Source organism: Chenopodium album, chromosome 24 (genome assembly GCF_948465745.1).
Source record: "Chenopodium album chromosome 24, dcCheAlbu1.1, whole genome shotgun sequence".
Taxonomy (NCBI): Eukaryota; Viridiplantae; Streptophyta; class Magnoliopsida; order Caryophyllales; family Amaranthaceae; genus Chenopodium; species Chenopodium album.
In genome coordinates, this window is record NC_137857.1 from 12810523 (window position 1) to 12828573 (window position 18051).

The 18051-nt window shown below is 32.4% G+C and overlaps 3 protein-coding genes across 3 annotated transcripts; 1 reads left to right on the plus strand and 2 right to left on the minus strand.

Annotated features, from left to right (window-relative positions):
- The first annotated feature begins 3357 nt into the window (after positions 1-3357).
- LOC145610038 (protein STRICTOSIDINE SYNTHASE-LIKE 10-like) lies at positions 3358-5157 on the plus strand. The gene is made up of 3 exons (XM_081665282.1): positions 3358-3705; positions 4029-4295; positions 4576-5157. Exons 1-3 carry the CDS (start codon positions 3407-3409, stop codon positions 5009-5011), a joined length of 1002 nt encoding a protein of 333 aa, XP_081521408.1. The 5' UTR covers positions 3358-3406; the 3' UTR covers positions 5012-5157.
- Positions 5158-5641: 484 nt separating this feature from the next.
- Positions 5642-6583, minus strand: LOC145610565 (cytosolic sulfotransferase 1-like). Its single transcript, XM_081665880.1, has one exon. The coding sequence runs from the start codon at positions 6581-6583 to the stop codon at positions 5642-5644; it is 942 nt and encodes a 313-aa protein (XP_081522006.1).
- Positions 6584-7159: 576 nt separating this feature from the next.
- Positions 7160-12594, minus strand: LOC145610037 (uncharacterized). The gene is made up of 5 exons (XM_081665281.1): positions 12102-12594; positions 11105-11322; positions 10517-10645; positions 7625-7756; positions 7160-7440 (listed from the first exon to the last, which is right to left on the minus strand). Exons 1-5 carry the CDS (start codon positions 12508-12510, stop codon positions 7303-7305), a joined length of 1026 nt encoding a protein of 341 aa, XP_081521407.1. The 5' UTR covers positions 12511-12594; the 3' UTR covers positions 7160-7302.
- Positions 12595-18051: the final 5457 nt, after the last annotated feature.

The following is an 18051-nucleotide window of genomic DNA, read 5'->3' on the forward strand; positions in this document are numbered from 1 at the left end:
CCCATCTTTGATCGTGACTAATATAATACGAAGTAGTATATTGCATAACATGAAATTTTATACGGAGCATATACTCGTAGTAAAAACCATAGAACCATCATGAGAAACAAAGAGGATACAATCAATACACTTATTTTTTATTTTTTTTTTATTTTTTTGAAAAAATACAATTAATACACTTGATAATTGATACTTTTGAGTTTTAGCATTGGCATGCTCTATTGCTCTGCTTCCTTTAGAGAAGCTCCCACCTTCCCCTCTCTTTCGTTTCTATCCATTGCAAGATTTGCAACCACCTTATTTCCATGACAAGCGAATTTCTAAACACTGAAATATCAGAATTTTGACATGTTTATTTACTGATATTTTTGACACGTCATGACCTATGAGATAACTCCATGTTCAATAAATTATAGGACAAGACATAATTTATGCTTTTATCATTAAACTAGGTTAAACCATGTGCAATGCATGAACGTGACTAAGGGCCTGTTCACATGTACTTAATTTCAGTTCAGTTCAGCTCCAATCAGTTCAGCTCCAATCAGTTCAGTTCAGCTCCTAATTTTCCTCTCTAATAAAAAATTCATTTAAGCTTAATTCAGTTCAGTTCAGTTCAGCTCCAATCAGCTCAGTTCAGTTCAGCTCCAATCATTTCAGTTCAATTCAACTCAGTTCAGTAAATGTGAACAGACCCTAACTATAAATCGATTTATCAATATTAATCCGTAGGAAATATACTTTGTATATATTAAAACAATAAAAACCTGAGAGAGAAAAGATATTTAAATATGTGATGGTTAGGGTGTGTTCTATTCACCTGATTTTCACTGATATGAACTTATCTGAACTTACCAGAAGTTATCTGAACTTATGAGACCTTATTAAATCTTATTTTAGATGTAATTTGTACTTGGTTAACCCTTATTAAAACTTATTAGACCTGATATGAACTTATTTGAACTTAACTGAACTTATTACACCTGAAATAAGTGAAAATAAGGTGAACAAAACAGACCCTTATAATGTGCAAGTCGATAAAAGAAGTTTACTTTAGATTTTATACAAAATAATATTCAATATCTAAATTCAATCTTATTTAATGTAATAGTTTTTTTAGAAAGTAATTTTGGTGGGAATTTTTTTTAATAATACACTAGTTTTCTCGGAGTTGTATCCATTCTGATTAAGGAGCATATCCTTATTCAGTATTGTAACTCTAAATTCTCTCCTTTATATTATAATAATTTGTTTATTGCTTTATTATTGTTCTTGTTATTGTGTTTGATGTTTAAGGTTTGATTGTTATTAATCCCTAAGCAAATTCCTAGATCAACTCAACTAAGGGCCTGTTCATATTTACTGAATTGAGCTGAACTGAACTGAACTAATTGGAGCTGAACTGAACTGAACTGATTGGAACTGAACTGAACTAAATTGATCTGAAATGAATATTTTATGTGAGAGGGAAATTAAAAGCTGAACTGAACTGAACTGAACTGAACTGAACTGATTGGAACTGAACTGATTGGAACTGAACTGAACTGATTGGAGCTGAACTGAACTGAACTGAAATTACGTAAATGTGAATAGGCTCTAAGATATGCCTAAACAGGGACCTAACCTAATAGATACATATTTTTTTATAGAAGCTAGTAGGGACATATATATTCAAGTTAATGTTAAACTCAACTCCACTACTAGCTTTTTAATTCGTATTTATTTGATTCTAAATTTTGCAGCTTGAGCTGTAAATATTAGATTAATTGATAAAGCTACTCGCTCGTACAAAACTCACTATTTTCTTATCAATAATGAATACATCCATCCGAGTGAATATAGGCACATAGCAGTATAGCACCTATCTGTTCAGCATGTATATAAGATCTCGTCAAAAAAAAAAAAAAAAAAGGCATGTATATAAGAGGGCATAATGGGGATTTTTTTTTCATTTGATTTTTTTTCTACAATGGTACATTTTTGTCTACTATAATGTAACATTAAAGTATAAGCTGTCTTAACAATACTTTTGTGTACTATTATGCATGCAATGTACTTTTTGTCATCCTATATATGTCGTTGATTATTTTCTCTTAAATTAAATACAACCTGTCACCTATGAAATTATAGTGGTACATTTTGTCATCCTATTTGTTTCTAAAACATATAAGTGCTATGTGTCAATACTTAGCACATACTGACCATCAAACAACATAATAAATTACCCACGATCACTTCACTTGGTTAATTATTATATTTTAATATTAAAATACCGTATTACAACATATATAGTTTAAAGTTCACATAACCAGTTTGTATACCCTCAGATAGTCAGATTCATGTATAGAGTTCTCTTAGTATTAATTTCATTGACAAGTGTTCTCTTAGATTCACTTTTAGTAGTATGGAATTGATGATCTATAGACCCAAAATTTTTAATCTTGTCGTGTAAAAGTAGTGAGCCACAACTTACATTGTGTCTTATGCAATAAATCCATTAATTATGTATCATTTTCATGCCCTACTCTCACATGGTTTCGTACTTTAGGTTGCACTAAATTTTAATTTCATTGCCAAACTTTTGTTATTGGTAATCTTCACTACTACAAGAAGTCAGAAATGTGGATTCGGAATCATTAAATAATATTGTAATTAAATAATACGGAGTAATGTAAGATGTACTGTAGTTGGTTCTTTTTATTTTATTTTTTTATTGCAGTATCAGTGATTTTACGCTTGTCAATGCACATTCTATTACTTACATATTTTAAATTATATTTTCGTAAAATTATCAAAAAGTTAATACGAAGAAAGTACTCCCTCCGTCCCCTTTTAGTAGTTCCTTATGAGTATTTTTCACGGGAATTAATAAACACAAATAAGAATAGTAAAAATATATTGAAAAAGTAAATTGACATTGGGCATGCAAAAAAGTAGAGAGAGAAAGTAATAAAAGTATATGAGAAAACAAAATTTACATGGGAAATTTAAATTTGCACAAATATTGTTGCAAATTAATGGAAATTTTGGTAAAAAATTAATATTAATGGTTGTTGGAAAAAGCAAATGAGGTGAATATTTTGGGACTAAAATTTACCCATAAGGGACTATCAAAAGGGGACGGATGGAGTATTTTTCTGGACGAGTCTAACAAATCTAACTTGCACTAGGTAGACCCAAATTTTTAAATCTTGTGGGGGTAGAAGTAGTGAGCCACAACTTACATTATTTTTTATGCAATAAATCCATTGGTTAATGGTTATGTATCATTTTCATGCCCTACTCTCACATGGTTTCGTACTTTAGGTTGCACTAAATTTTAATTTCATTGCCAAACTTTTGTTATTGATAATCTTCACTACTACAAATATTAATACCTCTCCTACCACTTTGATAACTTACAATAATGAATCAGAAAATTTTTATTCTTTTTTCTTTATTATTTCTCTTCCTCAAAACTCAAGCTCAATTTTCCTTTCTTTCAAGATTATATATACCTAACGTATATCTTCCTGGCTTTCAATCTCATGCACATGAACGACAATATCATCATCTAGCCCTCGGACTCGACGCGGTAGGTGCAGAATCTACCGCGTTTGATTGCGAAGGTAATGGTCCGTACGTTGGAGTTTCGGATGGTCGGATATTAAAGTGGCAAGGCCCTTCAATTGGTTGGACCGTCTTTGCAATAACAAGTCAAGATAGGTATACATCTTAAATTTAATTACTTAACCTATTCCGTATAAGGAAATCCTAAATTTACATATCGTCGAGATGAGAGAGAGGGATGGATAAGTTGGTTAGAGTTCGCTTCCCTCCTATTTCAAGTTATCCTAAGAGTAATTCTCATCACCTGTCTTGTGACTTTTAAAAAAGCAATTAAAAAAATGGTCTATATACGCTACAGGATTTATAAAGTTTATTCAATATAAACTCAAAAACATCAAAATAGAGTAACGTAAATATTTATATACGTTGTAGAAATGTAACATATTTTAATTTATTTTTTATGATTATGATTATTACAGGTCAAATGCATGTGATGGATTAAATGACTCTCCTTTAGAACAATATTGTGGTAGACCTCTTGGGTTGAAGTTTAACATGGCATCATGTGAATTATACATTGCTGATTCAAGTTTTGGATTAGTGAAAGTTGATCGTAAAGGCGGTGCCGCCACTTCACTAGCCACCAGTGCCGATGGGGTACCATTTCGTTTTCTAAACGACCTTGATATCGACTCTGAGAGTGGTGACATTTATTTCACTGATTCAAGTTCTCAATATCATCGATGGTAATATATACCGAGTACTTTATAATATCAAATTTCTATAATTTTTACATATTACTATATTAGTAATAAAAGATATTAATGATTGAAATAACAAATTGATAAGCGTGTAATAAAAAGTGTTGCATTAAGAAGAAAACAGAATGTGCATAACTCTATTTCATTTTACGTACGACTAGGATTAATCCTTTTCGTATATTTTTGCAAATATAACTTGTTATGTAAATCTACTACATTCGTTTCATATTATTTGCAACGATTAATGAAGTATAATCATTAACAGGGAATTCAGCAAAATAGATATGAAAGATCGAAGTGGAAGATTAATGAAGTATAACCCAAACACGAAATGTGTTACCGTGTTAGTTAGAGGTTTATCATTCGCAAATGGAGTAGCTTTGAGCAAGAACAAGGACTTCATTCTTGTAGCGGAAACAACTCTATATCAAGTTCAAAGGCACTGGCTAACCGGTCCGAAAGCCGGAATAACCGAAGTGTTTATGAAACTTACAGGACGACCGGATAACATCAATCGAAATGCTTATGGAGATTTTTGGATTGCCCAAAACCCGACTAAACCTGTTAAAATCAACGAGGATGGAATGATACTTGAAAGTTTACATACAAATGATATAGTAGATTGTAGTGATGTGAAAGAAATTCACAATAAGTTGTGGATATGTTCTGTTATTCAAAAATATATTATCTACACTAGCTAAATATTGTTTGTAACTAATTTTAGGTTATATGTATAAAAAAATATGGTTTGTAAAATTGTATTCATAAACTTTTAAATAAATTAGGTATTGTAGGTGGGTTGTAAAGTTAGGGCCTGTTCTCTTACGTTGAAATTCAGTTCAGTTCAGTTTAGTTCAGTTCAGTTCAGTTCAGCTCAGCTCAGTTCAGTTCAGCTCCTAATTTCCTTCTCTTATAAAATATTCATTTCAGTTCAGTTCAGTTGAGTTCAGCTGAGTTCAGTTCAGTTCAGTTCAGTTCAATTCAGTTCAGTTGAGTTCAGTAAATGAGAACAGGCCCTTAGTGTAATTGAAAAAATCAAAAGTTGTCCACGTATAAAAAAACGATGATGAGAGTGAGAGGTAGCTCAAGTGGTTATATCTCCTCTCTTATTTCAATAGATTTGGGTTAAAAAAAAAAAAAAATTACAAAATCTCCACTTTATGTACAAACATGAAATTTTAGATTGTGTAGAGTAGTTTATATTTCAGGAATAACAAATTTTCTTTAACATACTAGAAGGTCTATTACTAGAAAACTTTGAGGTAAAGTAAGGAATGGAAGCAAATTAAAGCATTAAGGAAACAAATAAAAGGGTGCAACTCATTATTTATTTATGGGATCAATTTGAAGAATAGTTCAGGCTCAAGTTTTTGTTGCATCAATAAAGCCATCCTTTCCGACATGTCGGGTGTAAACTGATCGTCTTTGGTCCAATCCCACACTTTCACGGCCTTGTTATCTTCAAAGCTACACAAGTCTATAATTTGTTGTATGATACCATCACTTTCTTCTTGGGAGGAAAATGGCATTCCTATAAATTCGGCTAACATCTTCAGTTGAATTGTGAGCTCGGTTATCAGATTTTCGTACTGCAGAAACAATACCTTGTCTGATCTCTCTGTACTAGCCTCCCAATACTGACGAACGTGCTCAAAGAAAGGGCCAGGAACAAATTTACCCTCACTAAAGTCTTGGTAGCAATCCTCGAGAGTAGGGGGTATGAAATCATCTCCCTTGGCCTTCTTAGCGTAGTCTATGAAGAAGTAATAGAATGACACAAGCATGTCGTATGAGTTTCTACAAAGGTACAAAATCCGACATCCTGAAGTTTTGATAGATTCAGGAAGGGATGCATAAGGGACAGCAGTGTTAAGGAGCCTAGGTGACGGAAGCTCATTAAGATGTGTAAAGGACGATGTGGTTGGTGGTAAGAAGTCTAGGCTGTGTATAAGCTGATCTCCATGATGATGGGAGTTTAAAGGTATTTGATCAATGCTTGGATAATTTACACGATTAACAACAGCGAAAAGCAGAAATTTCAACCAAGCTGTACCTGTTTTTGCAGGGCTAATAATGAAGATATCAGTGTCTCGAGCAGCAAAGTGTTTTTGAAACGTGATGGCATTTCTTAATGTAGGAATATCCTCTTCATTGTAGTAGTAGAAACCTTGATACTCGATCATTTGAAAATCCGAGCCCCTTAAGGGAACTTTCGGAAGGGTTTCTATCAGTTTCTGAACTTCTTCATCTTCCTCTATTTGATTCAAATCCATTATTGTAGATTAGTATACACTTTTCTTGTTACTTTTCTATTGTACTTTGTTTGATAGCTGAAGTATGTAGAGTTCTTAGTTTATATACAGATATTGTTCACTAAAAAATAACAAGTTGCCAATTTTCTATACAAGCTAAATCAAATGCACACAATTATAGAGCATTGAACAAACAAATAAAATAAAGGCAGTCAAAGAATTAAATCAAAGCAGCAGCTTGGTTTGTTCTTAAAAGTCTGCAGCAGCCCAGCAGCTATATATTATATGAAAGTCTCTATATCAGTAATATAAGGGCGTTGCGTTATTCTTATCAAAAATAAATTAAATTTTTTCATATACAACCTACTCCCCCATTGTTTTTGTGTAGCAGTTTAAAGGGCTACATAGCTGTAGGTAGTTTAATTGACTCTAATATAATACGAAGTTAGATGTATGTAAGTAGAATAGTTAAAGATTATAAAAAGCAATTTTAGACTTCAATCATCAGTTTAACTTTTTAGTTGATTTGGTCATGTACTATTGTACTTGTACAGTTGTACATGATATTGAAACCTCAAATTTCAAAGTATGAGTGGGTGGAAATAATGAAGTCTGATAATTTTATACATAAAATTTTGTATTGACTTGTATAATTTTCTATAATCATGTCTGAAAAAAGATTAACAAGTAAAAGAATGAATAAATACAGAATATTTTGATCCCTGATACAATTATGATGTTCACTTGCTTACCAACTCTTTTCTTTGCACAATATTTAATTCTTCTAGCCATGCAGTGTGAAGGGGGCAAGGATCAGGTTTTCCTTCAGAAATTGCCTTATCGGAAAGTGAATAGAACCAGCCGTTTCTCCATTTGAACTGCAAGAGTAGATTAATGAAAGCATTAGAAACATATAGGGCTAAGCGGGAATATCGTAATTTCCCAAGTGATTCTCTCTTTCAATTTGGAGCTGTCACATGTTTTACAGCAGTCTAGCCATCTCTCTGAAGTCCTTTAATAGCAGAACTTGATATAAATAAGAAAATAAGAGATGGGATTCACCTCTTTTACTGCCGTGGGGAAGTGTGCTACAGTACGTGAATAGGCACATAATCTTTCTTCTATTCCTTCTTCAAATGCCAAGCCCTTTTCTGTTGCAGCTGCAGATGCAAGTTCAGCAATAAGAACTGACACCTGAAAACATGTCGACAGTTGAGATTGTTTACAAAGAGAATTATAATGATCCATAGATTTAAACCTTCATAAGCTGGTTTATATTCTCGTCTACACGTAAAAGTATGCACAAAAACACTTAAGTGAATAGTCTTATGATACAAGCTTGTGTTAAGAAGTACAGTAGAAGAAAAGCAGCGACTTATTGAGTAATACAGTGAGCTCTCTTCAGCATTTAATATTGAAGCTTCAAGAATTCCTAATGTTCTCAAATCTACATCGAATAACAATGGCAGACTTGCTATCTCCAAAAAGATTAATAAAATAAAAGTCCTTCACGTTCATCTTTCTCTCAACTGCAATGCAGCTTGATTAAAAGTGAAGCATGCAGCTATGGCTTTCCATTAGGCAATGTAAGCAACTATGTTCTTCAAACCAAATATGTTCTTCGCGCCACCAAGGCAACATAGATTCAATTACCTTAATTTGTACAGAATGAAAAATCCTGTTGCACCCTGGAACTCCTTTTGTTACAACGTAAAAAAGTTGACTAAAACTAAGTTCACTAAAACTTTAAGGTATTAGGTAAACTGTAAACAATATAAGGTATTGTTTGGTTGATACGGGAACTCATTTCCCATAGGCAATCGCATTTTATTGAAATTAAATTCTCACATTCAATTTCCTAGAAATTGCATAAATTTGTTTGGTTGTTATAAAGGAAACTGCAATTCATGAGAATTTTGAATTACCAAGGGCACCCTTGGTAATTTAATTCCCATATTTTGTAGGAATTGGAAATTCCCATGAATTTGCAATTCCTATATATTTAACTTTTTATAGCCAACCAAACAAACCCAATTTCTAAATTCCCATGATTTTTCAATTCCCCCATTTATTTTGTTTAACCAAACAAGGCCTAAGATGGGGCAAAAATAGATTCAAGTCATTTAACCCTAAACATAGAGTGAATAATCAATTTACAGCTTAGTGGTGTTGATTTTAGAATCAATTTTCCCGGTCATCGTCCTTGAAGCATTTTCACCAACCACAATCTGATATAATAAAGGCTTGCAAAGTTCCCTTGTCAAACAAAGATGCCAGCTCCAAATTTCTTTACTTACAAACCAAGAACTAATTCAACAAGCCCTAATCCACCATGAAATTTGGAACAACTGCTCTGACCTTATAAACCAAACTCAAAATAAGGTAAAATCACAATAAAACTTCAAAATTTCAAAGGTGTGCTATGGACCAAGCTAGTCAGCTGCAGCAACCACTCAAGGTGTACACACGAAGGCACAAATCAGCAGCACAAGCAGGGCACAAGCAGAGCAGCAACGTGACAGCAACAACAAGACAAAAAATGACCACTAAGAATTGTGGGAGGAAGTCTGAATTTCTGTGAAAGCCACATAGGCAGTAGATGACAAAACTATTGATTGTATTAGGGTATTTTGTAAGAGGAATGCAGGGTATAAAAGGGGAGAGTAGGGTATGAGAATGTTATGCCGATTTTGATGCTATCATAGAGTAGTAATTAGTAGTAGAGTATTGCAAGATTCAATCTTTACATTAGCTATCTTTATCTAGCTTAAACTTGTAGCCTCCATTACAATATTAATTAAAGAAAGTTCCAAGCTTTTCTCTCTATTTTGTGAGTTACTGTTGCATTGAGTATCTTGAGCTTTGAGTCTATAGCAAGGTGTTCCATCCTTTACGAAATCAGTAGAACATCTATTAAGAAGATATAGATGCATGTTGCCACCCTCAACCCAAATTTTTATGGACAAAATGCAGCATCTATCTCGCCATCTTCACCATGGTTGTGGATTTTTGTCAGATATGCCTATATAGTGACACAGAAATCCAATTTTCTACACAGCTACACTTTCATCTTAACAGAGCTAATTAAATTCGTTTAAAGCTATGGCACTTGGATCAAAGAGCTCATATAAGACAAAGGGTCGGTTCAGGTGTCAGATTTACCTTTTAGTGAAGATTAAGTGATGAACAATACTTTGGATCCAAAAAGAAGGGTTGAAGTTTCCAGACTCAGGTCAAAGTGCTGGTAAAATGAAGTGTATGCTTTGGTTCTTTTTTATTTAATTTCCTTCATTTGACAATCACTATTTTCTAAAACACGGGATTCAGTTTTATAAAATAATTAGCAGCTTATATGTATGCAAGAGAAAACAAACTTAAGCTATCCAAGTATAATCTTTATCAATACAAGGATCAAATCAGTACTCGTCATCAATAGCCAACACTATATGGATGAAATCGAGTTTCTCGGCTTTCTCCTTGGCCCTCTATGCTTAAACCAAAAAATATGAATCTCTGCATAATTCAAAGTTGACATCTGTTGCTTTCTCTTTTTTTTTTGGTCATCAAAGCATATATGCCTTGACATGCTGCACAAGTTAAAAGGCATGGAAATTCTGACAATCTACAGCCAAGAAAATAAGCTCAACCTCTACTAGTAGTATTTCTTCCAGGAAGCATCAAATACGAAGAAACTATGAAATATTCAGCAAGACTAAGAGCTAAGTATTCCATAGAAGAGGAAAAGAAAGGAATTGCTGAGAAATAAGTGTCAGCAAGAAGGATAGTGGTATATCCTCTTTCCCTAAGGATGGGACATGAGCAGACCACAGATACATGATGATAGGAAATTAGGGGTTATGATCTTGTTATGGGACGTTTAATACATCTGGCACAATGAAGGAAAATTTAAGTTGGCCCACCTTAACAACCAAATTTCAGTAAATTTAGCCATACCTCTGATCGGTAGTCCTTCTCTACAGCACCCACTGTTGCTCCAGGATGACGGGCTCCAACAAGCATAAATGCTGAGATCCATATCAGTTTCTCTAACATGTGCTTCTGAAATGCTTCCTTATCAAGTACCTGCAGTCATCAGCAATCAGAAAAATTAACTTATTTAATATGCTCTAAATATAAGCCCATGAGGCATTTCAATGCACGGATTATTACTGCTAATCAAATTTCAACATCAGTAATGACATAGGAATATTATCATAACATTTCCAACATAACTTTTATAGCTGTATTTTTTATTTGATAACTTGATGCATCTCTTTATTAAAAATAAATAAAAATATTAATATACTTTACTTTACAAAACTCCTCTTCGTTCTTGGAACAAGACAAACAATTTGATGCACAACTCAAGGAAAATTGGAAGTAATATTACAAAACTACAAAATAAGTCAAAAGCTCTTGTGGGAACACCTCCCTTGTGCGAAAACATGTCCTATGCTCTATAAACTAAGGAAATGTTCTTAAATAGTAGTTCTTCTAAAATAAGAACACTACTCATTAAAGCTTCAAGCCCATTGTGTTTACCTTACAAGAAAGGCCTCCAGCACGTAATCTTTCTGCTACCGCAGGAGCCCATTTGCCGAAAGCTGCTGTCAGACCTTCTGGATTAGTGTCTGTCTTACCATCAATTGGTTGTTCACCAAGCTTAGCCACCGCAAAATATGCCAAAAGTTGGTCAGCATCACCAAGACCTTTACTGTGAAACAATGGCTCCAGCATCCCATTCTGGAAAAAGACCAAATCTGCCGGATTATGAGCAGGATACAACCATCATCAACATGATCGAAACAGAAATTTTTAAAATATAACCAGGCATATTCATATGTATCTAGTTTTACATACAACAGTTTATAGCAGTGCTGAAAACTTGACATTAGGGGAACCAGTTGGTTCTCGAATGTCAATATCACTATGAAAACTCACATATCACTTCTATAAAAAGAAAAATGATATAATAAAACAAAATAAAATGGGAAAGCAAGACTTATAATAACACATCAGCACATTCTATTTCTCTTGATCAATTCTTTTTTTTTTTTTTAGGGAAACTCTTGATCAATTCTTATCAACACATCAAAGTAATGAAAGATTGATTGTAAGCAAGGAAAAGGATGTGTATGTCCTTGTTGGATTATGTACAGAGGTCATAGGAATATTTTTACTTGATGCTGAAATGATTGTTGATTTAACAATTTGAATACATGAAACACCTTCCAATTTTAGCAATTAAAACCAGCAACCCAATGATAAATTTTCAAATCTGCAACTTTTGTATTGTTACAAAATTATACACTCCATACACACAAACCAAATTGTTTCAAAATTTTCAACACATTGGCATTATCTTGCACAACATCAGGATTAAATTACCCTAATAAAAAAACCCTTTCAAATTTTAGAATTAATCAATTGAAAAAATAAGCCTCACAATAATTCCTCAAACTTAATCACATATACAGCATAATATTAATAATTAATAAATCGAAAGGTACAATGAAAGAAAGCAGATTAGAACCCTAACCTTTCCAACGAGATTGAGGAGTAACTTGAAGAACACCCTCAAGATCATCATTTCTAGTACAAACTAAAATGGGGCCATCAAAATCAAGAGGAACAAGATCCCCTCTTTTAATCAACAAATCATCACCATTACCCATGTCTTGTAAAGCTCTACCAACTCTTCCACCACCAACAATAATGGCAGGAACAACTTTACTCTTTAAAGTTTCAGCCTTTTCAACATTAGCAGCCATTGATGAGCTTGCTGATGATGCTGTAATGGAAGGAGTAATTCTGGGAGTTGAATAAAAATGGGATTGTCCCAAAACTTTTGGGATTTTGGAAATTGAATTTGGGTTTGAAATGGGTGTGATTTTGGGGAAGAATGATGCAGTAGAAGTAGGAGGGATGGTGAATAAGAATGATGCCATGGAATAAGGTAGTGCTAGTCTGCTACTGTTGGTTGTGGGTCATTTGTTGTTTTTGTGGTATGTTACATGTAATGGAATCTTGAAGATAGGGTAATCCAAGTTCATTTTGTGATTGGGTAATATTTTGTGAGAAAAAGGTTGTTTACTTGTTTTAATGAGGTACAAACAATAACAAAGGAAAAATTGTCAGGAACTACATGCTTAATAGAGGTATTTGGAAACAACTACTTACTAAAAAATTTTATCAAAAAAACTACCCCTAAATTTAAAAAGTTAGAGTAGCACTACCCATTTGAATTTGTCTTTAAAGAGTCAAAGGTCTTATATAACAAAAATCAAAACTTCATCCGCCAAATTTCACCATTAATCATCTTCTTGGTACCTTTCTTCCATAAATTGTAATCTTACGCAATCAAGTATAATTATTCTGCATATGTATTTGATTATGTAATTAGAACTCCCTGATATTATACTGTGTATGGAAATTAACCAATCTCCTATGGAAAGAAAGGTTCGTTGGAAACCACCTACAAAAATCGGAACTTATATGGAGTATGTCAAGACGTTAATTAAGTACGACATTAATGAAGAAGAAGTTTTTTTTTTCTTTTTTTTTTTTTTGGATAAAGCAGTTTTTTTTTTTTTTTTTTTTGGCTTTGGAATTTTTATTTTAATAAATAGGGTTAAATAAATGAATGGATGAGATCTCCTCCTAAACGATAAAGGGTCTAGATTAAAAATTAATAAAGTGGCTACAATTTTTGTGTAGCCATTGAATAGTCATCTAGCAAATCAGCATAATCATTCCAACCAAAAAAATCTAAATCACTTCCCAACAATATTTCTTTTCACATTCCAATTCAAATACGATTGTTCATTTGCCCAACGTATTCACTGAATGCTCTTCCCCAACCACATGCATTTACACTATAGAGATTCTCTAAAACAAGATTCTTCTCCAGATTTCAAAACCTAAAAATCGAGTCCGCCTCTCACTTCTCTTTCATTCGTATTCTAATCTCTCTCTCTCTCTCTCTCTCTCTCTCTCTCTCCTTATTAGATCTTCCTTTTTCTCTCTGAAATCATCCTCTAATGAGTCCCCCAAAAGAAAAAACCCCAAAAAATAATCTTGGTAAGGAAAACACCTCAGATCTGTTCTCTTATGAGGCAATTTCTGCTACTTCGCCAAAATCTAAGGGTTCTTCTTCATTCACAAGGTACAAATGTGTTAAGGGTACCGGGGTTATGAAACCAATGCGAACTGCTGCGTACTTGGCTCTACAAAGGATTCGGGGTATGGATGTGAAGATTGGTGAGCTTTCAGATGATGAAGAGCCTGTTCAAAAAGCAGATCCGGTTGAGGAAGTTGTTGCGATTGGCGTTTCCAACGGAAATGGTGGTGCTAAGGGTTCTTCTTCATACACAAGGTATAAATGTGTTGAGGGTTCTATGGTTATTGTTCATGATGGGGGTGATTTAGATCTTGGGAAAACAACCCCTCTCACTGATGATACTACTAACCCATATCTTGAGGAAGTGAAGGACCTCCCTCTAAAACAGTAGAGTGATGGCCCTTCTTCGGGAACAAAGTGGGTTAGATCTAGCTACCCAATTGACGAGGACCAAATTGACCCTGGGTTATTTGAGGGAGTTTCACCCTGAGTACTTTGGATGTTACTGAACTAGCAGCATAACTATTTATTATCCCTTTATTTTTAAATTGTTTTGGTATTTATGTGTCAAATTTCAAGAATTTATTTATCGAAGTCCTTGTTCTATCCTTGGTTGACTGATTTTGGATTTGATATTGTTGTTACCACATTTAGTTTGAAAGTTTAGTCTCCCTTTGGTTGAGTGTTGTTGATCCTATTTCAGGTTGGATCCTATATGTTTTTGGCTCGTGGTTATTCCTGATTGTTGTTGTTTGTTGGTGATTCTTATTGTTGTTGTAATTGGTTGTTGATCCTTATTGTTGCTGGGCTCATCCTGGTTGTTGTTTTTGGTTGTTTATCCTTGTTGTTGTTGGATCATGATTCTAGTAGATGTTCATGGTACTATTTTCCCTGTTTTTGCATATGATGGCAAGAGGAATGATGTGTTGATGGATGATGACCTGTTTTATATTTTTTTGATTTTAATATGTCCTTTATTGAAATAATGATATCATCTTTCGTCCTAAATATATTCTCTATTGAAAATAATATCCTCTATAAAATAATATATATCCTTCATCAAATAATACATATCCTCCGACAACCTGTATATATCCTTTATTAAATAATACATATCATTTAACAAATTATACATATATCCTTGTATAAAAAAAAAATACATATCCTCTATCAAATAATACATATATTATAAGGAACTATGCATATCCTCTCACGAGCAGTATTAATCCTCTAATATAATACATATCCTCTATCAAATAATACATATCCTCCAACAAATTAAACTATACATTATTGTCTCCGATAAACTATACATATCCTCCAACAACCCCTTGTTTTATTGATGTTGTGCTTGTTTTTTTTAGGCTTGCCTCACGAAGATATTGGTGAGGCAAGCCTCACGCAATAGCGTATCTTCATGGTGTAAAAGTAAATACTTTCTATGGTTTGTAATGTTGAATTATGAACATACTTGGTTGCTTTTATACTCTCCTTTGTATATGAAATGCTTGAGGAGGGAAAACATTTGAAGAACTTTAAAAATTTTAAACTTTTTGGTGAAATTTTGGGAAGAGAATCCCTCTCCAACTAAAATACTGGTCCCCTCCTTTTTATTTAAATATCAGATGCTCTCCCTCCTTTTTCTAAAAAACCAGATCCACATGGTTCTTAATTAACTTTGGTAATCTTCTATCCTTTTTCTATAATCAACTATCTTAAAAGTTTTGCCTAGAATTTTGCGCATCACCCCTTTGTTACAGTTAATATTAACAGATGTAGTAATAAAGATTCTCATAAAAATAGTAACTAGGTCTAGCTATTTAGAATATATAGGTTTTTTATAATTTAGGGTAGTAGTGTAGTACTTAAGATAGGGTTTTCAAAAAAGATAAGCTTCAAAATATAAAGTGATGTGGTGTCCCCCTAGAAAGACCTTAATACCCCTCCTTTAAATATATAATAGATAATAAATCAATAACAATGATTAAAAAATTCAATAAATCAGTCAAGAAAGAAGGAAAATTAAACAAATTAGCTAATAAAATAATCACATCCAAAAATATAAGGCAAGAATTTTCACTTATGCCATTTTTGGTGACAAAAAATGTTTGTCACATTCATATTTTCATAATTATTAAGATATATAAAAAGACTTTTATACCCTCATTTTTTTGTCCTTATGAAGTTCTCTTCCTATTTTACCCTAACATTTGCCATAAAAATTGTACCAACTTTTGACTAATTTAACGTTTACACTCTTGAATCTCTCAATTTCTCTTTCCCATGTACTTTAATTACTTTTTTTTGTTAATTGAAAATGTCTCTTTCCTATTTATTTTAATTATTATATCGGTTGAGAATTTCACTTTCTCATATACTTTCATTACTTCACATTCTCCACCTTAATTCCTGTGATTTTCCTTCAAAAGTGACAAACAAAAGGGGGCGGAGGGAGTATAAGCCAAAGGGACCGGCTGTGGTGTCCCTCTAAAAGGACCTTAATTAATTAATGGTCCTCCTCTAAATATATAATAGATAATAAATATAATAATAATGATTATAAAAATCACAAATTGGACTATAACAAAAAAGTCACAAATGCAGTGTGTGGTTCCTATAGACGTGGGTACCTTGCATCGTATGACCGTTTCGCGGAAAGAACATGTTATATAAATGTAAATAACATTCAATTGTAGTGAAAAGAACATACTATTAAAATGTAATGAACATATACCAAAGTAAAAAGAACTTATTTGCACCAACAAAGAGTGAAAAGAACATATGTCCATGTTCTATGTATGTAATGTACTTTTTATTTAATTTGTGATATAATGTTCATTGCTTATTGTGAAATGTTCTATGAATTTTGTCTTAAAATTATGGTGGATATACATAAAAAAATGTTTATGCCATAATATTTTCATGTTCTTTATTTATTTTTACATATGTTCTTTAGATATAAAAAAAAATAACAAATAAAATAAAAAAATAATAAAAAAAAAAACATAAAATTGGATATTTTTTACAAAATTGTTGTATGTTCCGTGCTTTTTGTCTGTACCAAGAAAGGTACTGTTGTAGCACCACCAATCAATTTCTCCAATTGTTCAGTATTTCGTACATTAGGGTTTTTTTTTTTTTTTTTATGATTAGGGTTAATTGGGGGTTAAATTAAATCAATTTCATTCAATTAATAAAATAAGGGGCTTTTGCTCGATTTATCATTTAAAAGACTGGGTATTTTCAATTTGAAGAAAAAAGGTTTTTCCTTTTTTTTTTGTTTTTTCTTTTTTTTTTTTTTACAAAAATTAATCGATATCCCCTTTTTTCACGCTTTTAAACCTAAGGCGGTTGAGGCATTGCACCTTGCGCATTCTAGAGACAGTTGAGGCACGCGACTGGGAAGACTGTAATACCCGAATATTTTATGATTTTATATATAGTTTATTTTTATTTATTAAATAACTTTTCTAATCTCATATAATTTTTATTTTAGAGTTTGGAAAGTTTTAAAACCCTATTTTAATTTAAATAGGACTCTTTTTATCAACAACTATATATTATTAAACCCTAATTATTTTAATTGATTTTGTATCTTTATTATTTAAGCCTTACCTCTGCAATTTGCCGTCACTTTTTGCCTCCATGTACTCCAGTTTAATCCTATGTTGCTAATCCAATTCTCAAAAAAAAAAAAACTTTCGTGATCAATTGGATTTTCTAAAACCAAAGTCAACCCTTTATTTGTTTTGTAACCTTCTTCCAATATGATGAATTTTGCATTCCATAAGCCAAGTTTTGGTATAATTCTGTCCGTGGATTTTGTGAGATCAGTTGAGTCCGTGGGTTAATACTCTCGAAAGGTAATCACATTGTGTCAATTTGGAGACGTTTGTATTTTTATTATTATATGTAATCACACGAAACTTTTAGAGATGTTTGTATTATATTTCGTACTATTATGTGTGATATGATTTGTTATTAGTACTCTGTATTATTTTTATGGGTAAATTTTATAATTGTAATTCATGTGATCAAATTTGTATATGATATGATTGATTATTGGTGTTATATAATTTGATTGGATATGAGTATCGTATTAGTTTAATTGTTTATGATTGATAATTTCTAGGGTTTTAATGTTGTTGCTATAGGGAGTATTGTTTTATTGAGGTTTAGGATTATTAATACAGAGTATTATTTTTGGGTTGAAAATTAATTAATTTTGGGTACTAGTATTAGCCATATAAGAGTTGAGATATTTTATGAACCGAATATGTCGTCATATATGAATTGGGAGCTCGTGCCATTATTGAGATACTATTTATTATCAAGTTTATGATTATTTGATCGATGTATGAGATCAAAA

Excerpts from the sequence above, each read along its gene's own strand:
- LOC145610038 (XM_081665282.1), top strand. The coding sequence starts at position 3,407 with ATGAATCAGAAAATTTTTATTCTTTTTTCTTTATTATTTCTCTTCCTC. Across the intron at positions 3,706-4,028 it reads GCAATAACAAGTCAAGATAG|GTCAAATGCATGTGATGGAT; the intron begins GTATACATCTTA and ends TGATTATTACAG. Across the intron at positions 4,296-4,575 it reads AGTTCTCAATATCATCGATG|GGAATTCAGCAAAATAGATA; the intron begins GTAATATATACC and ends AATCATTAACAG.
- LOC145610565 (XM_081665880.1), bottom strand. The coding sequence starts at position 6,583 with ATGGATTTGAATCAAATAGAGGAAGATGAAGAAGTTCAGAAACTGATA.
- LOC145610037 (XM_081665281.1), bottom strand. The coding sequence starts at position 12,510 with ATGGCATCATTCTTATTCACCATCCCTCCTACTTCTACTGCATCATTC. Across the intron at positions 11,323-12,101 it reads TCCTCAATCTCGTTGGAAAG|ATTTGGTCTTTTTCCAGAAT; the intron begins GTTAGGGTTCTA and ends ATAATCCGGCAG. Across the intron at positions 7,441-7,624 it reads TCCCCACGGCAGTAAAAGAG|TTCAAATGGAGAAACGGCTG; the intron begins GTGAATCCCATC and ends CTACTCTTGCAG.